Source organism: Podarcis pityusensis (assembly GCF_964106645.2).
Source record: "Podarcis pityusensis genome assembly, chromosome: 2".
Classification (NCBI taxonomy): domain Eukaryota; kingdom Metazoa; phylum Chordata; class Lepidosauria; order Squamata; family Lacertidae; genus Podarcis; species Podarcis pityusensis.
In genome coordinates this window covers 56,626,159-56,644,168 of record NC_138029.1, presented here as the reverse complement: position 1 = coordinate 56,644,168, position 18,010 = coordinate 56,626,159, and the positions used below count along the sequence as shown (strand labels likewise).

At 41.1% G+C, this 18,010-nt stretch overlaps 2 protein-coding genes across 5 annotated transcripts in view; one reads left to right on the top strand and one right to left on the bottom strand.

Annotated features, from left to right (window-relative positions):
• SHROOM1 (shroom family member 1) overlaps positions 1 to 5,322 on the bottom strand; it is a 47,123-nt gene extending 41,801 nt beyond the window's left edge. Inside the window, exon 1 of one of the 2 annotated variants that reach the window (XM_080997086.1) lies at positions 5,164 to 5,322. The gene's annotated coding sequence lies outside the window, so the exon portion shown is untranslated. The remainder of the gene's footprint in view (positions 1 to 5,163) is intronic. The other variant, XM_080997085.1, reaches the window with a different exon arrangement.
• GDF9 (growth differentiation factor 9) overlaps positions 1 to 18,010 on the top strand; it is a 52,034-nt gene that overhangs the window by 28,369 nt on the left and 5,655 nt on the right. The window contains exons 1-2 of one of the 3 annotated variants that reach the window (XM_080997241.1): positions 5,796 to 5,995; positions 13,973 to 14,085. In XM_080997241.1, coding sequence (XP_080853367.1) covers positions 14,066 to 14,085 — 20 coding nt within the window. In that variant the 5' untranslated portion in view covers positions 5,796 to 5,995; positions 13,973 to 14,065. Of the gene's footprint in view, positions 1 to 5,795; positions 5,996 to 6,115; positions 6,212 to 13,972; positions 14,086 to 18,010 lie in introns of those variants that run through there. The other 2 variants (XM_080997239.1, XM_080997240.1) reach the window with 2 other exon arrangements.

The window sequence follows — 18,010 nt, the reverse complement described above, 5'->3', positions numbered from 1 at the left end:
CGTGTAAAAATCCTGTTCATCCCTTAAGTCAATGCAAGTTTTACTATTAAAGTGGACAGCAGTATAGTTTCACCCTGTGTGGTCACTCCAGTTTACCCTCCTTTGGGCAATCCAGCTTTTCCCCAGATGTGGGAGTTATTTATAAAATACCAGAACAGCATTTATTTACATTTTCATGTATACAAGGAGTACATTAACATTCCACAGTGTTTATTATTTAAAAGCCTTTTGGAGGCCTCTGAAGCCAAAGGGCATCTTTCAGGGATGTCTGCAGACATGAGACCCACCCACAGTTGCAGTTACTTAATTTCTCACATGCCACTTACCCACATAAACCAAGAAGTCTGTGTTGACCCTCTCTGATCTCACTGCACAAATGGTGATGAAAGGTGGGCAAGGAGTGCTGACAACAGAACAATTTAAATCAGAACTATGCAGCTTTCCTTTGCCACACACATTGCCAATGTCATCTGAAATCAAGTAGGGTTTTTAGTGAAGGGAAAAGGAGACACAAAGCAAAATGACACATTCTTGTTTGTTTCCTGACATGCAGATGAAGATACGATCAAAATACGTCTGCTTTGCTGGCCTCAGAAGAACTACATGGATTTTAATTACCTGACAATAGTACCTCAAACTTAACGGAGAAACAAATAAAGGCTCATTCATATCTTGGTTTATTAAACAGAGATATGATCATCTAAAAGCAGCCATTAGGTTCCCAATTCTGGCACAAGAAGTATTCTTCAACTTTCTACTCTTAAAGCAGGAGATGACAATGTCACTGGCATAATTGCATTTGCCCTGGATGAGGCCACATACAAAGAGCACGAGTACCTGCAACACATTTGCTGTTTTTTCAGATACAGATGGCGAGAATATGTTGTGTCCCACAACCCCTCTAACATGCATGTTAAAGGCTAGGGGACCACTTGCGAGCAGAGGACCATAATCCTTGTCATGGTTCAAACCAGGGTTAGTAGTCCTCAAAAGCATCCTATATTCCTGGCCAGCTACAGACCAAACTACACATTACACAGGAGATCGATGCTTCTTACACAAGCTCCATGATCATTATGTTGGAGATACCAATGTTGTTGTTTTTTTACTTAAAAGCAGCTGTGCATGGGGTGGGGGATGGGGTTCAAATTTGATTGGAGTTGTGGTGCTTAACCTTTTCCCCCTGTAGTCTAAAATCACACACACCCTCCTTAAATTAGATTATTTCATCATTTAGGTTGGGAAATTATACAGCATCCATCCCCTAACCCACAGCTCCAATCAAATTTGGAGACAGCCTTCCCCTGCCAGTTGCTTTTCAATAAAAATAAAACACAGATCAATTCAATCATGGACCTTTCACTTAATTCAAAGTTTGGCCATTACTTCTTCTATACACTGTATATAACCTTATATACCGACCTTCAGTCAAATGGTTCCCAGAGCAGCTCACAACAAAATACATACAAAATCAGAAACAAAATGATAAAATCAGAAGAAAAAACTTATAAAGAAAGCAGCAATTAAAAATAGCAGATGAATGCAGATGAAACTCAGAACTTTAAAAGCCTGGGAAATTTGCACTTCTCTGAATTTTTCAATGAAAAGTTCTCCAACTCACACCCCTCCCCCTCAGTACAATGAAGCATATATTACGAGAAAGTACGCACACACAAAAATGCTCATACTAGTAAAACATAATGTACAGAAATGCACTATGTTAGATAAAATAACTTGCAATTATGTGTGTATCCGGCAAAATTGTATGCAAAAACACATACGAATTTGATGCTGACTTTAAAAAAAACAGACTGATGTGGAAATGGGTAGAATTAAACTTAAGAATGTAAAAACAAGGAATTGGTAGAAACCGAAATCGACAGATTTGTCTATCCTTAGCAGGCATGCAAGTCTCCTTGGTTACAGTCTCCCCAACAATGGTGATATCTATTTCAATTAAAATCATAGTAATTATTTCTAAATGTGCATCTTTACATATAAATTAGCATATGTTCACTTTATGCATCCCTGTGCCTTCTTTTGTTCTCCATTTTTGACAGTGCGTAATTTGGTCCCATCTCCCTCTTCCTTCTGCATACCCATTAATCTGTTCTACGAGTTCTCCCAACCCCCTCAAGCAGATCATGGGGGCATAGGGCACACCAGGGGAGTGGGGAAAATTTCTATTTCACAAGCAGAAATCATTATATTAATGGGTAATTTAATGCTATCCCAGGTCCCAGATTAAAATAATTTTATCAACCAGTTAATGAGCTGATTTTTGGTATGCATTCCAGGGCAGAAATGCCTTTGCTTCAACCTGTTTAACCTTTGATGATGATGCATTGCTACTGCTATAGCTGTGGTGGGTATTTTTAACCTTTCATAACAAATGCACTTAAAAATACACTGCTTTTGCAGTTTAATATTTAATACATCCAAAAGTGGGCCTCTAAAGCTTTCTCAGACTCTCAATCATTACTGAAATAACATCCTTGTTAGAAGCCCATACCTCCTATACAAAGTTTCTAACTGAGACCAATATCTTATCTGATGCAATTTAACAATTTTGGTTGTAGAACTTTTTCCAACCAAAGTAAAGTCAGTAAAACCTTGAGAATTATAGACTTTGACTGGTTGATTCCTATTATTCCTCTTATGAGTATTTTGTTTTTATATTCTGTGTTTTATTGCAGTGTTGTATATAGTGCTATATATTGTTTAACTTATGTATTACTGTTTGCCACCTTGTCAAAAGAAAAGCTAAAAAGCAGGATATAAATTTATTGACTATAATTTTTTTAATACCAGTAAAATTTCTCCTTGAGTTTATGCATCTTCAGTTTAGTGAAACAGGATTAATTTTAATGGGTTCGTATGGTATTTTTGTATAGTATTTCCGCTTGAAAGCAGAACTACATTAAGTAAAATAGGTGGTTTTTGAATATGATTGAAATGTTTTTAACTTCTTTTTTGAAAAAGTGATTATTGCATATCTGTTTAAAGTTTCCTTGCAATGATCACACAACACAGTCACAGATTAAGTCAGATAGTCTACATATGCCAACCAGGGAATAAGGCCTATTGGACATAATGGAATTTACTTCTGAGTAAATATGCAAAGGACTGAACAGCAAATCTCTCATTTTCATTACTGAGTTTAGCCATTTTACACAAATGTCTCAAACGCACAAATATTAGTAAAATATACAATACAACATATTTAAAATCAGCATGCAACACAAGCTAATCAAATCAGAAAAACAATCCTTCCACACACAACTCAGATCTAACTCCCAGAAAAAGCCCCCAAAGAAGGGAATACCACTAGCTGTTGCAAACAAAATACATACCTAGGGAGCAAGAAATAGATTTGCTTGACACTGAAAATTTGTCAGTGTTGGCACCAGGAATATCTGGGGAGAGCATTCCAAAGACAGGGGGCCACTCATAACAAGACCCACAACCTTCTCACTGCCCTCTGAACCCTCGCTGGCTGGAAGCATACAGAGAAGCACCTGCAATGCTGACCACAGGATCCAGGCAGGCTTATATGCAGAAAGGTTTTCCACAAGGCACAAAGAACCTGAGCCACATAAGGTTTTATAGGTTGACACCAGCCCCTTGAATTGGGCCCAGAAACAAATTAGCAGCCAGCGCAGTACTGGATTTATGCATTTGGACTGTGTGGTTCCTTTCAATAATCTGGCTGCTGAATTCTGCACCAGCTGCAGTTGCAGGTCCACTAAAACGTTGCAGTAATCCAGTGGTGAGGTTACCAGGGCATAGATCACTGAAGGCATGTTATCCTCATCTAGATAGGGTTGCACTTGGGCTACTAGCCAAAGCTGGTAGAAGGCACTGTTATTCTGCTATAACCTGCTTTTCTCAAAGCAGATATGAGACTCCTGTATAGGACCGGCCCACCCATGAGGCAAGGTAAGGCAACTGCCTCAGGCAGCAGGGTCTACTGGGGCAGCAGATCCCAATGTAGATCTTTATTCAGTGCCAGCTGATTCAAGAGGCAAGGTAATAGCCTCTGGAGGCAGGATTCACAGGGGCAGCAGATCCCAATGCCAATCTTTCTCCTCCCTCCCCCTTGTTCCTGATGTAGATTTCCCCTCACTCCTTCTTCCTTGGCGACGAGGGGGGGGTGCCATTTTGGAGCCCACCTCAGGTGCCAAAATGTCTTGGGCCAGCCCTGCTCCTATATGTAGGCTCTCAGCCGATGTGGATATTTCTTTCGTTTCAAAATTGTGCAAAAGTTTACACAATCTCGAATTGCTAGCCTTTATTCCCTGAAGTTTTTAGTCGAGACGGAGTGGCTGTTTCTACACAGCTCTGCTTATTTCCTTGGCAGCAGCAGGAGAGAATCCCATTAATGGATCCCTTCATCACACAGCTGTAATGGAAAAGGTAACTGCTGCCCTTGCAATTGTTACAAATGCTTTGCGAATGAATAATAAAGCTTCCATTTAGCTTCCAACTGGTGCATATTGAGGGAAATGTGGCAAATCTGATGGCCGCAGCCCTGTACTGACTTTTAAGTGATCCTACCGCAGTCAGTAAAACATCTCTGGAATGAATTAATCCAGGTATAGGGCCAAAGTGGGTCCGAATTTTAGCCTAGCTCATTCTAAATTAATAAAGGACTCTTACTCTAGACAAGATATAATCTTACTATATAAGGCTAGCACAGACAACGCTGCAATTTTTTTTTTTTTACTTTTATTCTAATTCTATAAAAGCAAGTCAGCTATAGCTCCAATACAAATAAAAAAAGCCCCACAGAACACAAGAACACAACTTCCTTGCACTGCTAACATTTTTTCACATTAAAAAAATGCAACAAACTGGGTTCAAATGGTCAGTTACACATTTTGCGTCCTGAAGTACCACGTCACTTAAGTCTAAACTGTGTAAGAAGAAAACAGAATGCCTTTCTCAATCTCCCACTGGCAGTTTCAAATCCACCTTCCTCTGTAAATCCCATTCACCTTCCTTAATGATTTATTGCCTCCAGATGTGTACACGCATAACCAGGAATCAGAACCAATCAATATCGTGTCTATACCATATGTCATCTCTCTCTCCCCAACCAAATTTGTCATTTCTAAAGATAGGCTGTCAAGCGAACCCTTGACAAAAACCAGTCATAATTACCTGCTTGCCATCATTTGGTGCTGCTTCTGTTTTAACTGTACTTCCCAAGCTGTTGGCTGAAAGAGATCGAGGTTTTGACAGACAGCATTGTTTCCCTTGGAGTGCTGGCAAGCAGCAAAATGTTGCTGTTATTCCTTTAACTCTCTTCCCACACAGGAGTGCAATTTCCGAAAGCACAGTGAGAGAGGACTCCGCTTCTTTTGAGTTTTCTTTGGTTCCCCTAGCTACTTTTAGATCATAAAGGTAATTGGAAGGATTCCCTGTCCAATCATGGGGAAGTAGGTGGGGTTAGAATAATGAACCTGAAACTCTGGCTTCAGAGTAAAAGCGTTCAGCCTGACCCAGATCTCCTCATGCAAAAGAGAAAAGGGAAAGCACCCGCCAGCACTGGACAAAAGGATAAACTGGGGGATTTACGCCACTGATTACAGTCCAGCTCAAGGCTCAGTTAGTAACTAGAATCTTTTAAGGTATTGAAACAGCACACAGGGCAGCCGCACATTCACAATGCTCTCTGCTTATAGTATAGACCTCACATGACTCATTTGTTTCTGAGGGAAAAGAGTCTTTTATTACTTCCTTGTTTATTCTTTTCTCTCTCTCTACTTGCCAGACATTAGCAACATTTTGATAGGAATGTTTCCAGCTCTTTGTAAGGAATATATTTGGAGTGCAGAGGCACAAGTTAAGCCTTTCTAAAGAGGATGGCCAGCTAATGGTTGCTTTCCTAATTATGGTGTTTGTTCACAAAAGTACTCCTGCAAATTATATGCACGAGGAAAATCATGGTGTATCAAGAATTCATACTCCTATCTACGCAGGTGTCCGACAGGTATGTATTTGAATTCAGTGGTCCAGAATTAAGACAATAAAAAGTGAAACTCCAAGGTATAAATAACTACTGGGAGGGGCTGCAGCTGTGCAGTAGCAATTGCATTGCAGGTGTGAGACCTCAAGTTCAACCTCAGCAGATCCAGCAAAAAGTTTTCATGCAACAGAGCTTGGAATAAGGTCTTCCTGAGATTTTGGAGAGGCGCTGCCAGCCCAGGTAGGCAATAATGAACCAGATGGATCATTAGCCTGTCTTATAAACAATTTGCTTTGTATTCTTCTCATGGGTGTAGCTTTTGGGATTGTTCTCACAAACAAAAATCGTAATATTCTAGAGACAGAATAAGAACCAGATTTACCTATGTCTCTTTAGCAGAAAAACCTCCCAGCTTACTCAAAACACAGGTATATTCACATTAAGCTATGGATAATGAACTCTTGAAACCCATGGGCCTCATTTGGATTTTGCTCCATAAGGTATGAATAAAGCTGTTTGGAGATGTATCTGGATGGATACAGCTAGGAGCTGTACCAATCACTGCTTCTCTGCTGTAAGATACAAGTGGAATTGCAACTGACTTTCCACACTTCGGAATGGGGCATAGCACTTTTTTGGGGGGTGTACATTCCCCTGAACAAACTCCCTCCACTGCACACCAATTTCTAAATTCTATTCTTTAATTTGCATGAATATGCTTATTTAAATTACAATTTTGTGATTACTTTCAGGACGTCAAAAATTATTAGAGTGCATTTTAGGGCAAATTTCATACACGGGGTGGGGTATGAATTAATATATTGCTAAAATGGCAGCAGCCAAAAAGGTAGTGAAGGTTATTATAGTCATTCTACCCCACCCCCCACTTGAACATGCCAATGATATTTCATTTCAGCAATATTGCACAAATATTTCCTTTAAAAATATAGCTGGAGACATTATAGCTCTAATTAAAAGACTGAATTTAAAAATAAGCATGATAATAAAATGGCGCCCAGCCGGTGAAGGTGCACAGAAATGGCAATAGGTTCACCCTGCCTGATATATCTCTGCACATGTCAGAAACATGTCTCTTAGAAGGGTTGGAGGGGTAGTCTAAAGCAATCTAAAGCAGCAGAGAGAGTGACTGTTCCATTTAGGGGGGGGAGTCAGATTTGACAAGTCTTTTTGGAAGGCAGTCTGAGAAAGGATGGAAGCAGCGTAGGAAAACACAGGACCACAACAATTTGATGATGCCATCATATGGATGCCCCATAAAAGTGGAAAGCATGACAATGACACACTAAATACTTACAGTGCAATCTTAGGCATGTCTACTCAGTTCAATGGGACTTACACTTGGGTAAATGGGTATAGGACTGAGCCGAAGGCACCCTGAGAAAGAGCTTTCATGTGAATCTCACATTTGTACTTGAGAACTGATGTATTACAAGAATCGGATAATATTTAACCAAGCTGCAGAACAAGTCTTTGACTTGGTATAAAAGGTGCTTGGGAAAAATGTATTTCCTCCTGTAGAGAGGCTGACAATGTAGTAAATACTTCTACTGATAAGAAAGTATGTGAAGTTAAAGGAGGGGGGGAGTAGTTCTGACTAAGCAAGATGTCTAAACTCTAACTTTTTAATCAGGTGTGTTTAACAAGAGGGTGGAGCTAAATATATCCCACTTCACCACATACTAAACCAGGCTGGAGACCCTCAAGCCCAGTGCCAATTGCAGCCCTCCAGGCCTCTGTCTGGCCCTCACAACTCTCCCCTGACTGCACCCTTCTCCCCAGGCTGTATCTCTCACTGGTTCTGCTCCGTGGGCTTTTATGTGACCAAAATGCATCCTTGGAGTATGATTATCCACTTGCTTGCTTGGATGGGGAATGAAGAGATGTGTACATGCATAGACTTCTGACTTTTGTAGGGGTGGTCTGTAGCCTCTTGTACAGAGTCATGTCCATTACTCCACTACTGCACATTTAGAGGTATCCTAAAACACAACATCACTGTAGTGCACAATTGAAAAGCATGTTGTCCTAAGGACACACTGAACACCCTACCTATCCATTAGGTCATTTTTATCATTAATAAAATTGTATCTAGTTTAATATTTTCATACTGCTTTTCTGCCAAAACACAACCAATACATTTTTCTACAATAGCGCAAATTACATCAAATAATATGATAAACTTTAAAGCCTTAAAACAGATGACGACAACAACAAAAACAACATTAACAGAGTGAGGTTCTAATCCTAAACCTTATCTGGAAGCATGTCTCAATGAACTCCATGGGACATATTTCTGAACTGACAGGTGTAAGATTGCACTGTAAAACACAGTTCATACTTTTAAAGCTGACTGGAATAAATGGAGTATCTGCCTCCAGTTTAAAAAGGAGGAAGTCTGGCAGAGCTTCACAAGCAAGCAGCTCCACAAACCTGATCAGGGGTCAGCAAACTTTTTCAGCAGGTGGCCTGTCCACTGTCCCTCAGACCTTGTGGGGGCCGGACTGTATTTTGAAAAAAAAAATGAATGAATTCCTATGCCCCACAAATAACCCAAAGATGCATTTTAAATAAAAGCACACATTCTACTCATGTAAAAACACCAGGCAGGTCTCACAAATAACCCAGAGATGCTTTTTAAATAAAAGGACACATTCTACTCATGTAAAAACACGCTGATTCCCGAACCATCCACGGGCCGGATTTAGAAGGCGATTGGGCCAGATCTGGCCCCCAGGCCTTAGTTTGCCTACCCATGCCTGACATCAACACTGAAAAAGCTCTGATTTAAAAGAGCCTTGCAGCCTTAGGTTACTCGTAGCCACTGTGTTAAGGGTAATACCAAACACAGAATATAAAAATCCATATTTAAAATAATAATAATAATAAATAGTGTAGTGCACTAAACAAATTAAATAAGGGGCTGATGCTGGTGAGTCCACCCAGTGAGTTTTCTAGGTTGATGTGAAAATACAGAGTAAGCTATGATGTACAGTTTCATACATTTTGAGAAGCAGTGAGGTTACTATAACATCCTAAACACTTCGCCCATAGGGCCAAAAAGTGTTGTTGCATTTGCCAATGGATGCATACACTCTCTTAATATAAACATTTGCAAGGACACCAGCAAGTGGACTGGGTTATACATTTTAATCTCTGGATTTGATTAGAACCATGGCCTGTGTTTATATATTTTAATCTTTGGATTTTATTATCTTTCCATTGCGGTTTGAGGATTTAACTAATACCTGCCACCCTCCTAGAACAACCTCTAATGTCAGTATAATGCTGTATGGTTCAAAGAATACAGCTTGAGAACTTTTGTCTAAAGATTTTGGAACTACAGATCATCTTCTAAACCAAATCCTCACGTAGGGCATGCCCCAATTTTCCTTGTAGAAATGGGCATCTTTGCAGCCAGAATCACAATCTGCCTGTCCCCATTAGACTTCTCTACTGAGCTGCATATGACTTGAAGTTGCAGGAAGGAATGTTTTGTGATAAGAATCAAACCTTCACCAGTCAATGAGCATTACAGCAAGCAGGCTCTGCTGACAGCCTGGCATATGAATGGACTGTTTCTTGTCTAGGGAGAGCTCAGCAAATCACTGGCTTAAGTGGCTCAGAATTTGACTCAAAGGAAAGGATGCAACAGGTGGCATTATCACTGCTAACCTTGCCTGCCCCCACTTTCTTACCTGTTGCAACAGTGTCTTTTGGTTCTTGCATAGGGCACACTTATGACCCTTCTTAAGTGCCCTAACAAGAAAGTAAATTACTGCCTTGCGCAGATTGCCCATAAAGCCTTGCAGTTAGGAGGGGGAAAATGAAAAGCTACTTTTGCAACAGTGCCATTCCCTTTCATTAGCAAAAGAAAGCAGATCTCATGAGGTCTGTGGAATGTTAAGGAATGCAGTAACTAATGGGAAGGAAAGCGCTCAACAGATACGTTTGCAGCAGTTTGAATTTTCATAAGACGACCCTGTGAACTAGTATTTCAGAGGGTTACCTATGAAGAGAAAGAAAATGTGGGAGGTGGGGGGTAGCAAGTTCCACTCTCCTTAACAAATTCAAAAAGGGAAAGCTAAAGAAAAACGCTCAATTCTGGGTTACCGAAACATAAAAATAAAATTTTTATATTCTAATAGATAAAATATATGCTACAGATAAATTTGCCCAATGCAAAAGGCCAAAAGAAGTGCAGAACTTCCTCGTCTCACCTCCTTGCTTTAGGGATCCCTTAGGCTGTGATTGGTTTAGAGCCATAGACATCCCTTCCTGGGTGTGCGTAGCATCAGTCCTGTGTTATCTCGCTATGGAAAGGTCAGGGACACACTACTTCCCTGCAGTCTAGATCTGCCTGACACGGCTCGTTCACACTTCCGCTTGTCCCGTGCCTAGAAAGCATGAGTCTGAGAGATTTCCCCCTTGCCCTGCTCTTTCCCAAGGAAAGCCCACTCTTTAGCTCTACATCGGAACAAATGGAAATCTGTAGAAACCTGATCTGTTTATTTCAACTGAGCACTGAAGAGCAGTTTTCCCTTGGCGAAAACCATGGAACAAGAGGAAGAATGGATCAGCCCAGTCTCTCGCCCTCCCCATCTCCATCTGCTCCACAAGACTGACACCCCCTTTGAGTCGCACCAGTCACTTTGCCTTAGGGAAAAAAAGGCTCAGTGAACTTTACTGGCCCACAGCCTGGTCACCAACCTTGCCCCTATGCTCAGGCTCCTGACCAACATCTGTAGATAGTTTAGTTAATGGAAACAAATAAGGATGACCAGAGTCTGTTACTATAATCAGTAAAGCTGTTTATCCCTTGATAGCTTTGACTACATAACACAGCACAGTCACTAAGCAATCCAGTAATCGCAAAGACAAAGTTTGTCTCCAGGTTTTCTGGAGTTTCGTATAGTGAGTGTTCGCATACCTGTGTGTATTAGGAAAATTTGGTTTACAGTAAGATGCTGGAGGATTTTCAGAAGGATTAAAAAAAAAAAGAACCCAAATTCCCAATGAAACCATGTGGAAATGGGGAGGACTGACTTTAAGATTTGAATAGTGAGAAACTGAAATGGACAGATTCACACATCCCTATACTGAAGTCAGAACAGCCATGTTAGGGTAGCAACTATCAACCTTCCAGAAAGCAGAACTGAGGAGAAAAATGTTTGGGTATGAGAAATCGGGCTGATAGCTGTTGCTTTATTACACTCAAACTTTCAAATACAGAAGCAATACCCTTTTCCAGGTTTCCTAATTGAATCAGCTGTGAAAAAAATCCATAGACAGAAGTTGTTCTGCCACCTTTTGGGGGGTTGCAGGTGCATTCAATCTGCCAAATGTAATCCTGAGCTTAAATTGAAGAAAGTAGGAAAAACCACTGGGCCAGTAAGAGACAATCTAAATCAAATCCCTTATGAATACACAGTGGAAGTGAGGAACAGGTTTAAGGATTTAGATTTGCTGGACAGAGTGCCTGAAGAACTATAGGTGGAGGCTCGCAACATTATACAGGAGGCAGCAACTAAAACCATCCCAAGGAAAAGGAAATGCAAGAAAGCAAAGTGGCTGTCCAACGAGGCCTTACAAATAGCGGGGGAGAGAAGTCAAGCAAAATGCAAGGGAGATAGAGAAAGATACAGGAAATTGAATGCAGATTTCCAAAGAATAGCAAGGAGAGACAAGAAGGCCTTATTAAATGAGCAATGCAAAGTAATAGGGGAAAACAATAGAATAGGAAAAACCAGAGATCTGTTCAAGAAAACTGGAGATATGAAAGGAACATTTCATACAAAGATTACCATAATAAAGGACAAACGTGGTAAGGACCTAACAGAAGCAGAAGACATCAAGAAGAGGTGGGAAGAATACACAGAGGAATTATACCAGAAAGAAATGGATGTCTCGTACACCCCAGGTAGTGTGGTTGCTGACCTTGAGCCAGACATCCTGGAGAGTGAAGTCAAATGGGCCTTAGAAAGCACTGCTAATAACAAGGCCAGTGGAAGTGATGGTATTCCAGCTGTACTATTTAAAATTTTAAAAGATGATGCTGTCAAGGTGCTACACTCAAATGTCAGCAAATTTGGAAAACTCAGCAGTGGCCAGAGGATTGGAGAAGATCAGTCTACATCCCAATCCCAAAGAAGGGAAGTGCCAAAGAATGCTCCAACTACCGCACAATTGCACTCATTACACACGCTAGCAAGGTTATGCTTAAAATTCTACACGGCAGGCTTAAGCAGTATGTGGACCGAGAACTCCCAGAAGTATAAGCTGGATTTCGAAGGGGCAGAGGAACCAGAGACCAAACTGCAAACATGCGCTGGATTATGAAGAAAGCTAGAGAGTTCCAGAAAAACGTATACTTCTGTTTCATTGACTACACAAAAGCATTTGACTGTGTCGACCACAGCAAACAATGGCAAGTTCTTAAAGAAATGGGAGTGCCTGATCACCTCATCTGTCTCCTGAGAAATCTCTATGAGGGACAAGAAGCTACAGTTAGAACTGGATATGGAACAACTGATTGGTTCAACATTGGGAAAGGAGTACGACAAGGCTGTATATTGTCTCCCTGCTTATTTAACTTATATGCAGAATTCATCATGCGAAAGGCTGGGCTGGATGCCAAGGCTGGGCCAAGCCGGAATTAAGATTGCCGGAAGAAATATCAACAACCTCAGATATGCAGATGACACAACCTTGATGGCAGAAAGTGAGGAGGAATTAAAGAACCTTTTAATGAGGGTGAAAGAGGAGAACACAAAATATGGTCTGAAGCTCAACATCAAAAAAACGAAGATCATGGCCACTGGGCCCATCACCTCCTGGCAAATAGAAGGGGAAGAAATGGAGGCAGTGAGAGATTTTACTTTCTTGGGTTCCATGATCACTGCAGATGGTGACAGCAGTCACAAAATTAAAAGACACCTGCTTCTTGGGAGAAAAGCAATGACAAACCTAGACAGCATCTTAAAAAGCAGAGACATCACCTTGCCGACAAAGGTTTGTATAGTTAAAGCTATGGTTTTCCCAGTACGTAGTGATGTATGGAAGTGGTGCTGGAGGAGACTCTTGAGAGTCCCATGGACTGCAAGAAGATCAAACCTATCCATTCTGAAGGAAATCAGCCCTGAGTGCTCACTGGAAGGACAGATCCTGAAGCTGAGGCTCCAACACTTTGGCCACCTCATGAGAAGAGAAGACTCCCTGGAAAAGACCCTGATGTTGGGAAAGATTGAGGGCACAAGGAGAAGGGGGCGACAGAGGATGAGATGGTTGGACAGTGTTCTCGAAGCTACTAACATGAGTCTGACCAAACTGCGGAAGGCAGTGGAAGACAGGAGTGCCTGGCGTGCTCTGGTCCATGAGGTCATGAAGAGTTGGACACCACTAAACGACTAAACAACAACAACAGTAATTAAGCCATCCCAGAACACGAGCGTCTTTCTTGGAAATGACGAGGGGAGAAACTTAGGAAAGGAGTGACATTTTTATCAAGTTACAACTGGCAAGGAAAGGGGGTTATTTTATGTATTCTTCTGCTGAAGCAAATCGGGGAGGAGGGAAATGTAAATTAATTCTTGGCTTGTCTTTCAGGGCACAGTGCCCTCACAAGACAGCCTATAAAAGGAAATTTTAAAAGTCATAAAACATCAGAAGCACAATAAAAACAACAGATTACTGTTCAAAACCATTAATTTAAACCACCAGCAGCCAAATGCTTTCAAGCACAGCACATTAATGAAATGTGAGCTGGGATAAAAGCATCCTCAAAATTCTCCTGAAAACCAGCAGTGACGAGGCCATACACATCTCCTTAAGGAGGCAGTTCCAAAGATGGGGTTCTGCCAGTGAAGAGACTCATCACTGGTAGACTGCTGTCTATCAAGTCTTACTTAGCAGACCAGAGGGCAGGGTGGGAAGAATAGCTTTTCTCCAGGCTTTACAAAGCAGCTCCCTTCTTTTTCCATTCAGAAATCCTACAGTTGGTACTTACCTGGAACGTGGGTCGAGATGTCAATCCCTGAAGAGCGCTTCTGTTGTTAAACTCCATGCAGCACTCCTCACATGGCACAGGGTATTTTGGGGTAAGTGATAGAGAAATTTAGAAAATGTAATAATAATTCCCAGCAGGTACTTAAATGTCAATGTATTGTCTCCAGGAGAATGCAGTTCCTCATCACCACCACTAGCAAGTCCTTTGTAATTATGCAAGAACAGGGATGTGTTTGTGGGTGTACCCGCGTACCGCGGGTGGCGCTGTGGTCTAAACCACTGAGGCTCTTGGGCTTGCCAGTCAGAAGGTCAGCGGTTCAAATCCCCATGACGAGGTGAGCTCCTGTAGCTTTGTCCCAGCTCCTGCCAACCTCGCAGTTCGAAAACACACCAGTGCAAGTAGATAAATAGGTACCACTGTGGCAGGAAGGTAAACGGTGTTTCCGTGCGGTCTGGTTTCCGTCATGGTGTTCCGTTGTGCCAGAAGCAGTTTAGTCATGCTGGCCACATGACCCAGAAAGCTGTCTGTGGACAAACGCCGGCTCCCTCGGCCTGAAGTGACATGAGTGCTGCAGCCCCATAGTCGCTTTTGACTGGACTTAACCAGTCATTACTAGGGGATTTGCACCTTTAAGCAGCCTTTCAATTAAAAGTGAACTGAGCTCATGCTCTTCATATTTTGGTTTAATCCACAAAGGGTGTAGACTTTCTTCATGGTGGCAAATCTTCAATTTGCATGTGCCCAAACTCTCCCAGCTTCTTCTTACACTATTATTAGAAGGCCATTTTAAGTAGCAGCTCACTGCAGGCTGCAATTCATGAACAGTTTTTATTTATTGTTTTTGCATATGGTGGATCTATTAACTACAAAGCTAGACATCTGTATTCCACCCTGCATCACTTTGTTGTCGGTCAAACTCTCCTTGTGGAATGCAAATTTCACTATGTTCCAAATTCTGAAAGCAGCTGTACTTTTTCAAAATCTGAAAACAGCTGGAGTTTTTCGGTTTGGTGTGTATGTTTGCCAATAGAGAAATTTCACTGGTGCACCCTCAAGAAGAGCCTCATATAATTTGTTAGTTACAGTCATGCCTGGGATGACAATAAGAAAGTAAAGGAACCTGGCAATGGGAGCTCACCCTGTCGCGCTCTGTCCCAGCTCCTACCAACTTAGCAGTTCAAAAGCACGCCAGTGCAAGTAGATAAATAGGTACTGCTATGGTGGGAAGGGAAATGACATTTCCATGGCTCTGGTTTTTGTCACGGTGCCCCGTTGTGCCAGAAGCGGTTTAGTCATGCTGGCCACATGACTCGGAAAGCTGTCTGAGGACAAATACTGTCTCCCTTGGCCTGAAAGCGAGATGAGCACCGCAACCCCATAGTCTCCTTCGACTAGACTTAACCGTCCAGGGGTCCTTTACCTTTTTACCTTTACCTGGGTAGCATCTGTGAGTAACAGAACTCCCTCTTCTCATGCCTGCTCCATGTTGCAGTCTTTAAAATGTTTTGGGTTTATTTCTGTTTTCAAACATATTTAAAGATCTAATACCACCCTGAAAAATGAAAAGGGGGAGACAAAAAAAAGCGGCGACATTCAATAGAACTACCATTTCTCACTCCTTCACCAGAACAGTACCCTGCCATTTTTAAAAATCTTGTTTCTTCTATTTATCTTTAGGATTCATATTAGTAAAAGAAGAGAAGTGATCCCCCTTGCTACTGCATCTCCCCCAATTTAAAGCATTGTATATCTGTTACCCTGCAGCAAAGCAATCCAACCTTCAGACGTTACTCAGGCTAACCTACTGGTGGATCTTTGTGAGCACAAGCACTGTATTTACGAACAAAGTGAAAAAAATTCCTGGAAAGTTTCTCCGAAACAAAATAGAGGGTTGGGGAAAATGTTATCTTTGCAACAGAACTACCTTGATGAATTTCTCTGGATCCTCTTTAATAAATGGGTAATTTACAGATATTTGTAATGCATAGGAATATCTAGAAAAGCCCTTAAGGCTGCAGCATCCTTAGAAACACTTTGTATTTGCATTCCAAACTGAATGTTCCTACAGTTACTACAGCGTCCCCTGGTGGCAAGAAAGTGCACCTGCACAATGCAGGATCTGTGCTCAGCAGGCTTGGACTAGATGAAGCCCAAGATCCTTCCTAGCTCTATAATTCTGTTACCCCTGCAACGATTAACGCTACATTGGCATAAGTATATTCATACCAACAAACTGCACTGAAGTCATTTATGGCACAATGATCAACAGCATAGGCAAAGCTATTTAATGCTAGCACTACAACTATTTTATGTGAAAATCTAATTCTGCCCATATCTTCAGTAACAATGAGGAAGAAATTTGTTTTGTTTTGCAGCTCAGTGCAAACCTATCTATTTATTTCACACCTTCCAAAACAATGCTTAGGCTGAAATACAGTTATTCTTTGAAATTCACATTTCTTGAATTTTGCAACGCAGTTCTCTAATCAAAAACATGTTCAAAAATCTTTATACTGAGGGATGATGTTTATAAAACGTGCATATATATATATATATATATATATATATGAAAATAACACACAAAAATGTATAATGTTACAGAAAATTGATTGCAAACATGTATTTTAGTCAAGACCGCATACTGAAATATTTATATTAGGGTACAAAGATCATTAAAATCCTGATTTTAATAAAACAAAACAAAACACACACCTGCAAACTGATAGGGAAATGTGGCAAACTGAATTATAGACAGGAAAAATGAGATAAGCCAAAATTGACAGATTTGTCCAAACCTAATCTGCAGGTCTGCTTCAGAAATCAGTGGTTGAAATCTGTGGTCCCCTCTCACCTGGAGAACTCAAGCAACCTCTTACAGAGGAGGCACACAAAGAAAAGCTTGCAGATTGTAAAAAATATTATTCAAATTCATTAAAAAAATTAAATAAGGTTTCTGATGACAAACCCAGGGTTAATGTAGATTAATACAGGAAGCAGCAGTCCTTGAAGTATTGGTGTTCTCAGCTGCATAAGGCTTTATGAATCAAAACCATCTCTTTGCATGGAATGCAGAAGTCAATCAATGGCCAATGCAGTCAGGCCAAAATAAGAGTTATATGCTCAAACCATACTAGTCCCAGTCAACAATCTGGCTGCTGAATTCTGCATTAGCTGCAGCTTCTGAACACCCTTCAAAGGCTGCCCCACATATAATGCGTTCTAACCTAGAGGATACCAGAGGAGAGATAACAGAAGCTAGGCTGTCCCAACTTAGAAAGGGCTTCAGCTGGACCACTAACTGAAGCTGATAGAAGGCACTCCATGCCATGGAGTCTTCTTATGCCCCCATCAACAGCAGTGAATCCAGCAGCACACCCAAGGTGCACGCCTAATGCTTCACCAGACTGCAACTCAATCCAGAACGGGCTGAACCCCATTCATTCAGTCTAGGGAACCACCAACTAACAGTGTAACAGTCATATGTGGATTAAGCTTACTGGTTCTCATCTAGTCCATTACCAAAGCCAGAAATCAATTCAGCGCACCCTCCATCATTTAAAGGAGAAATAGAGCTACGTGTCATCAGCACATGTAATGACAATGCTGTCTAAATCTGTGCATGACTTCACCTTAATGCACTTTACTTGTGCAAACCTAAATTCCTGGTTTCCAGTGGAATCCCTCTCACAAAATGCTGATGGTCTTGAAGCAACCTGATAGTAAGGAATATATATATATATATATATATATATATATACGCATAATAAACAGTGCCTAGTCACTTCTGAGAGAGAAGTTAAAGTTAATGTGGCTGACTTCTGATTGGACAGACATAAATTCAAGCTGCACAGCTCCAATCCTGGTTTGTTTGTTTTTAATACTTTCACTGTGCTTCTACTCAGTGCTTTTCCCCCTAGAAAAATAGGTGCTGGTACTCACCATGAAGTTGTTACAGTAAGTGCCACACTTTTTAACAACAAAAAGAGGTGCCAGTACTGTGTATCCTTGAGTACCCC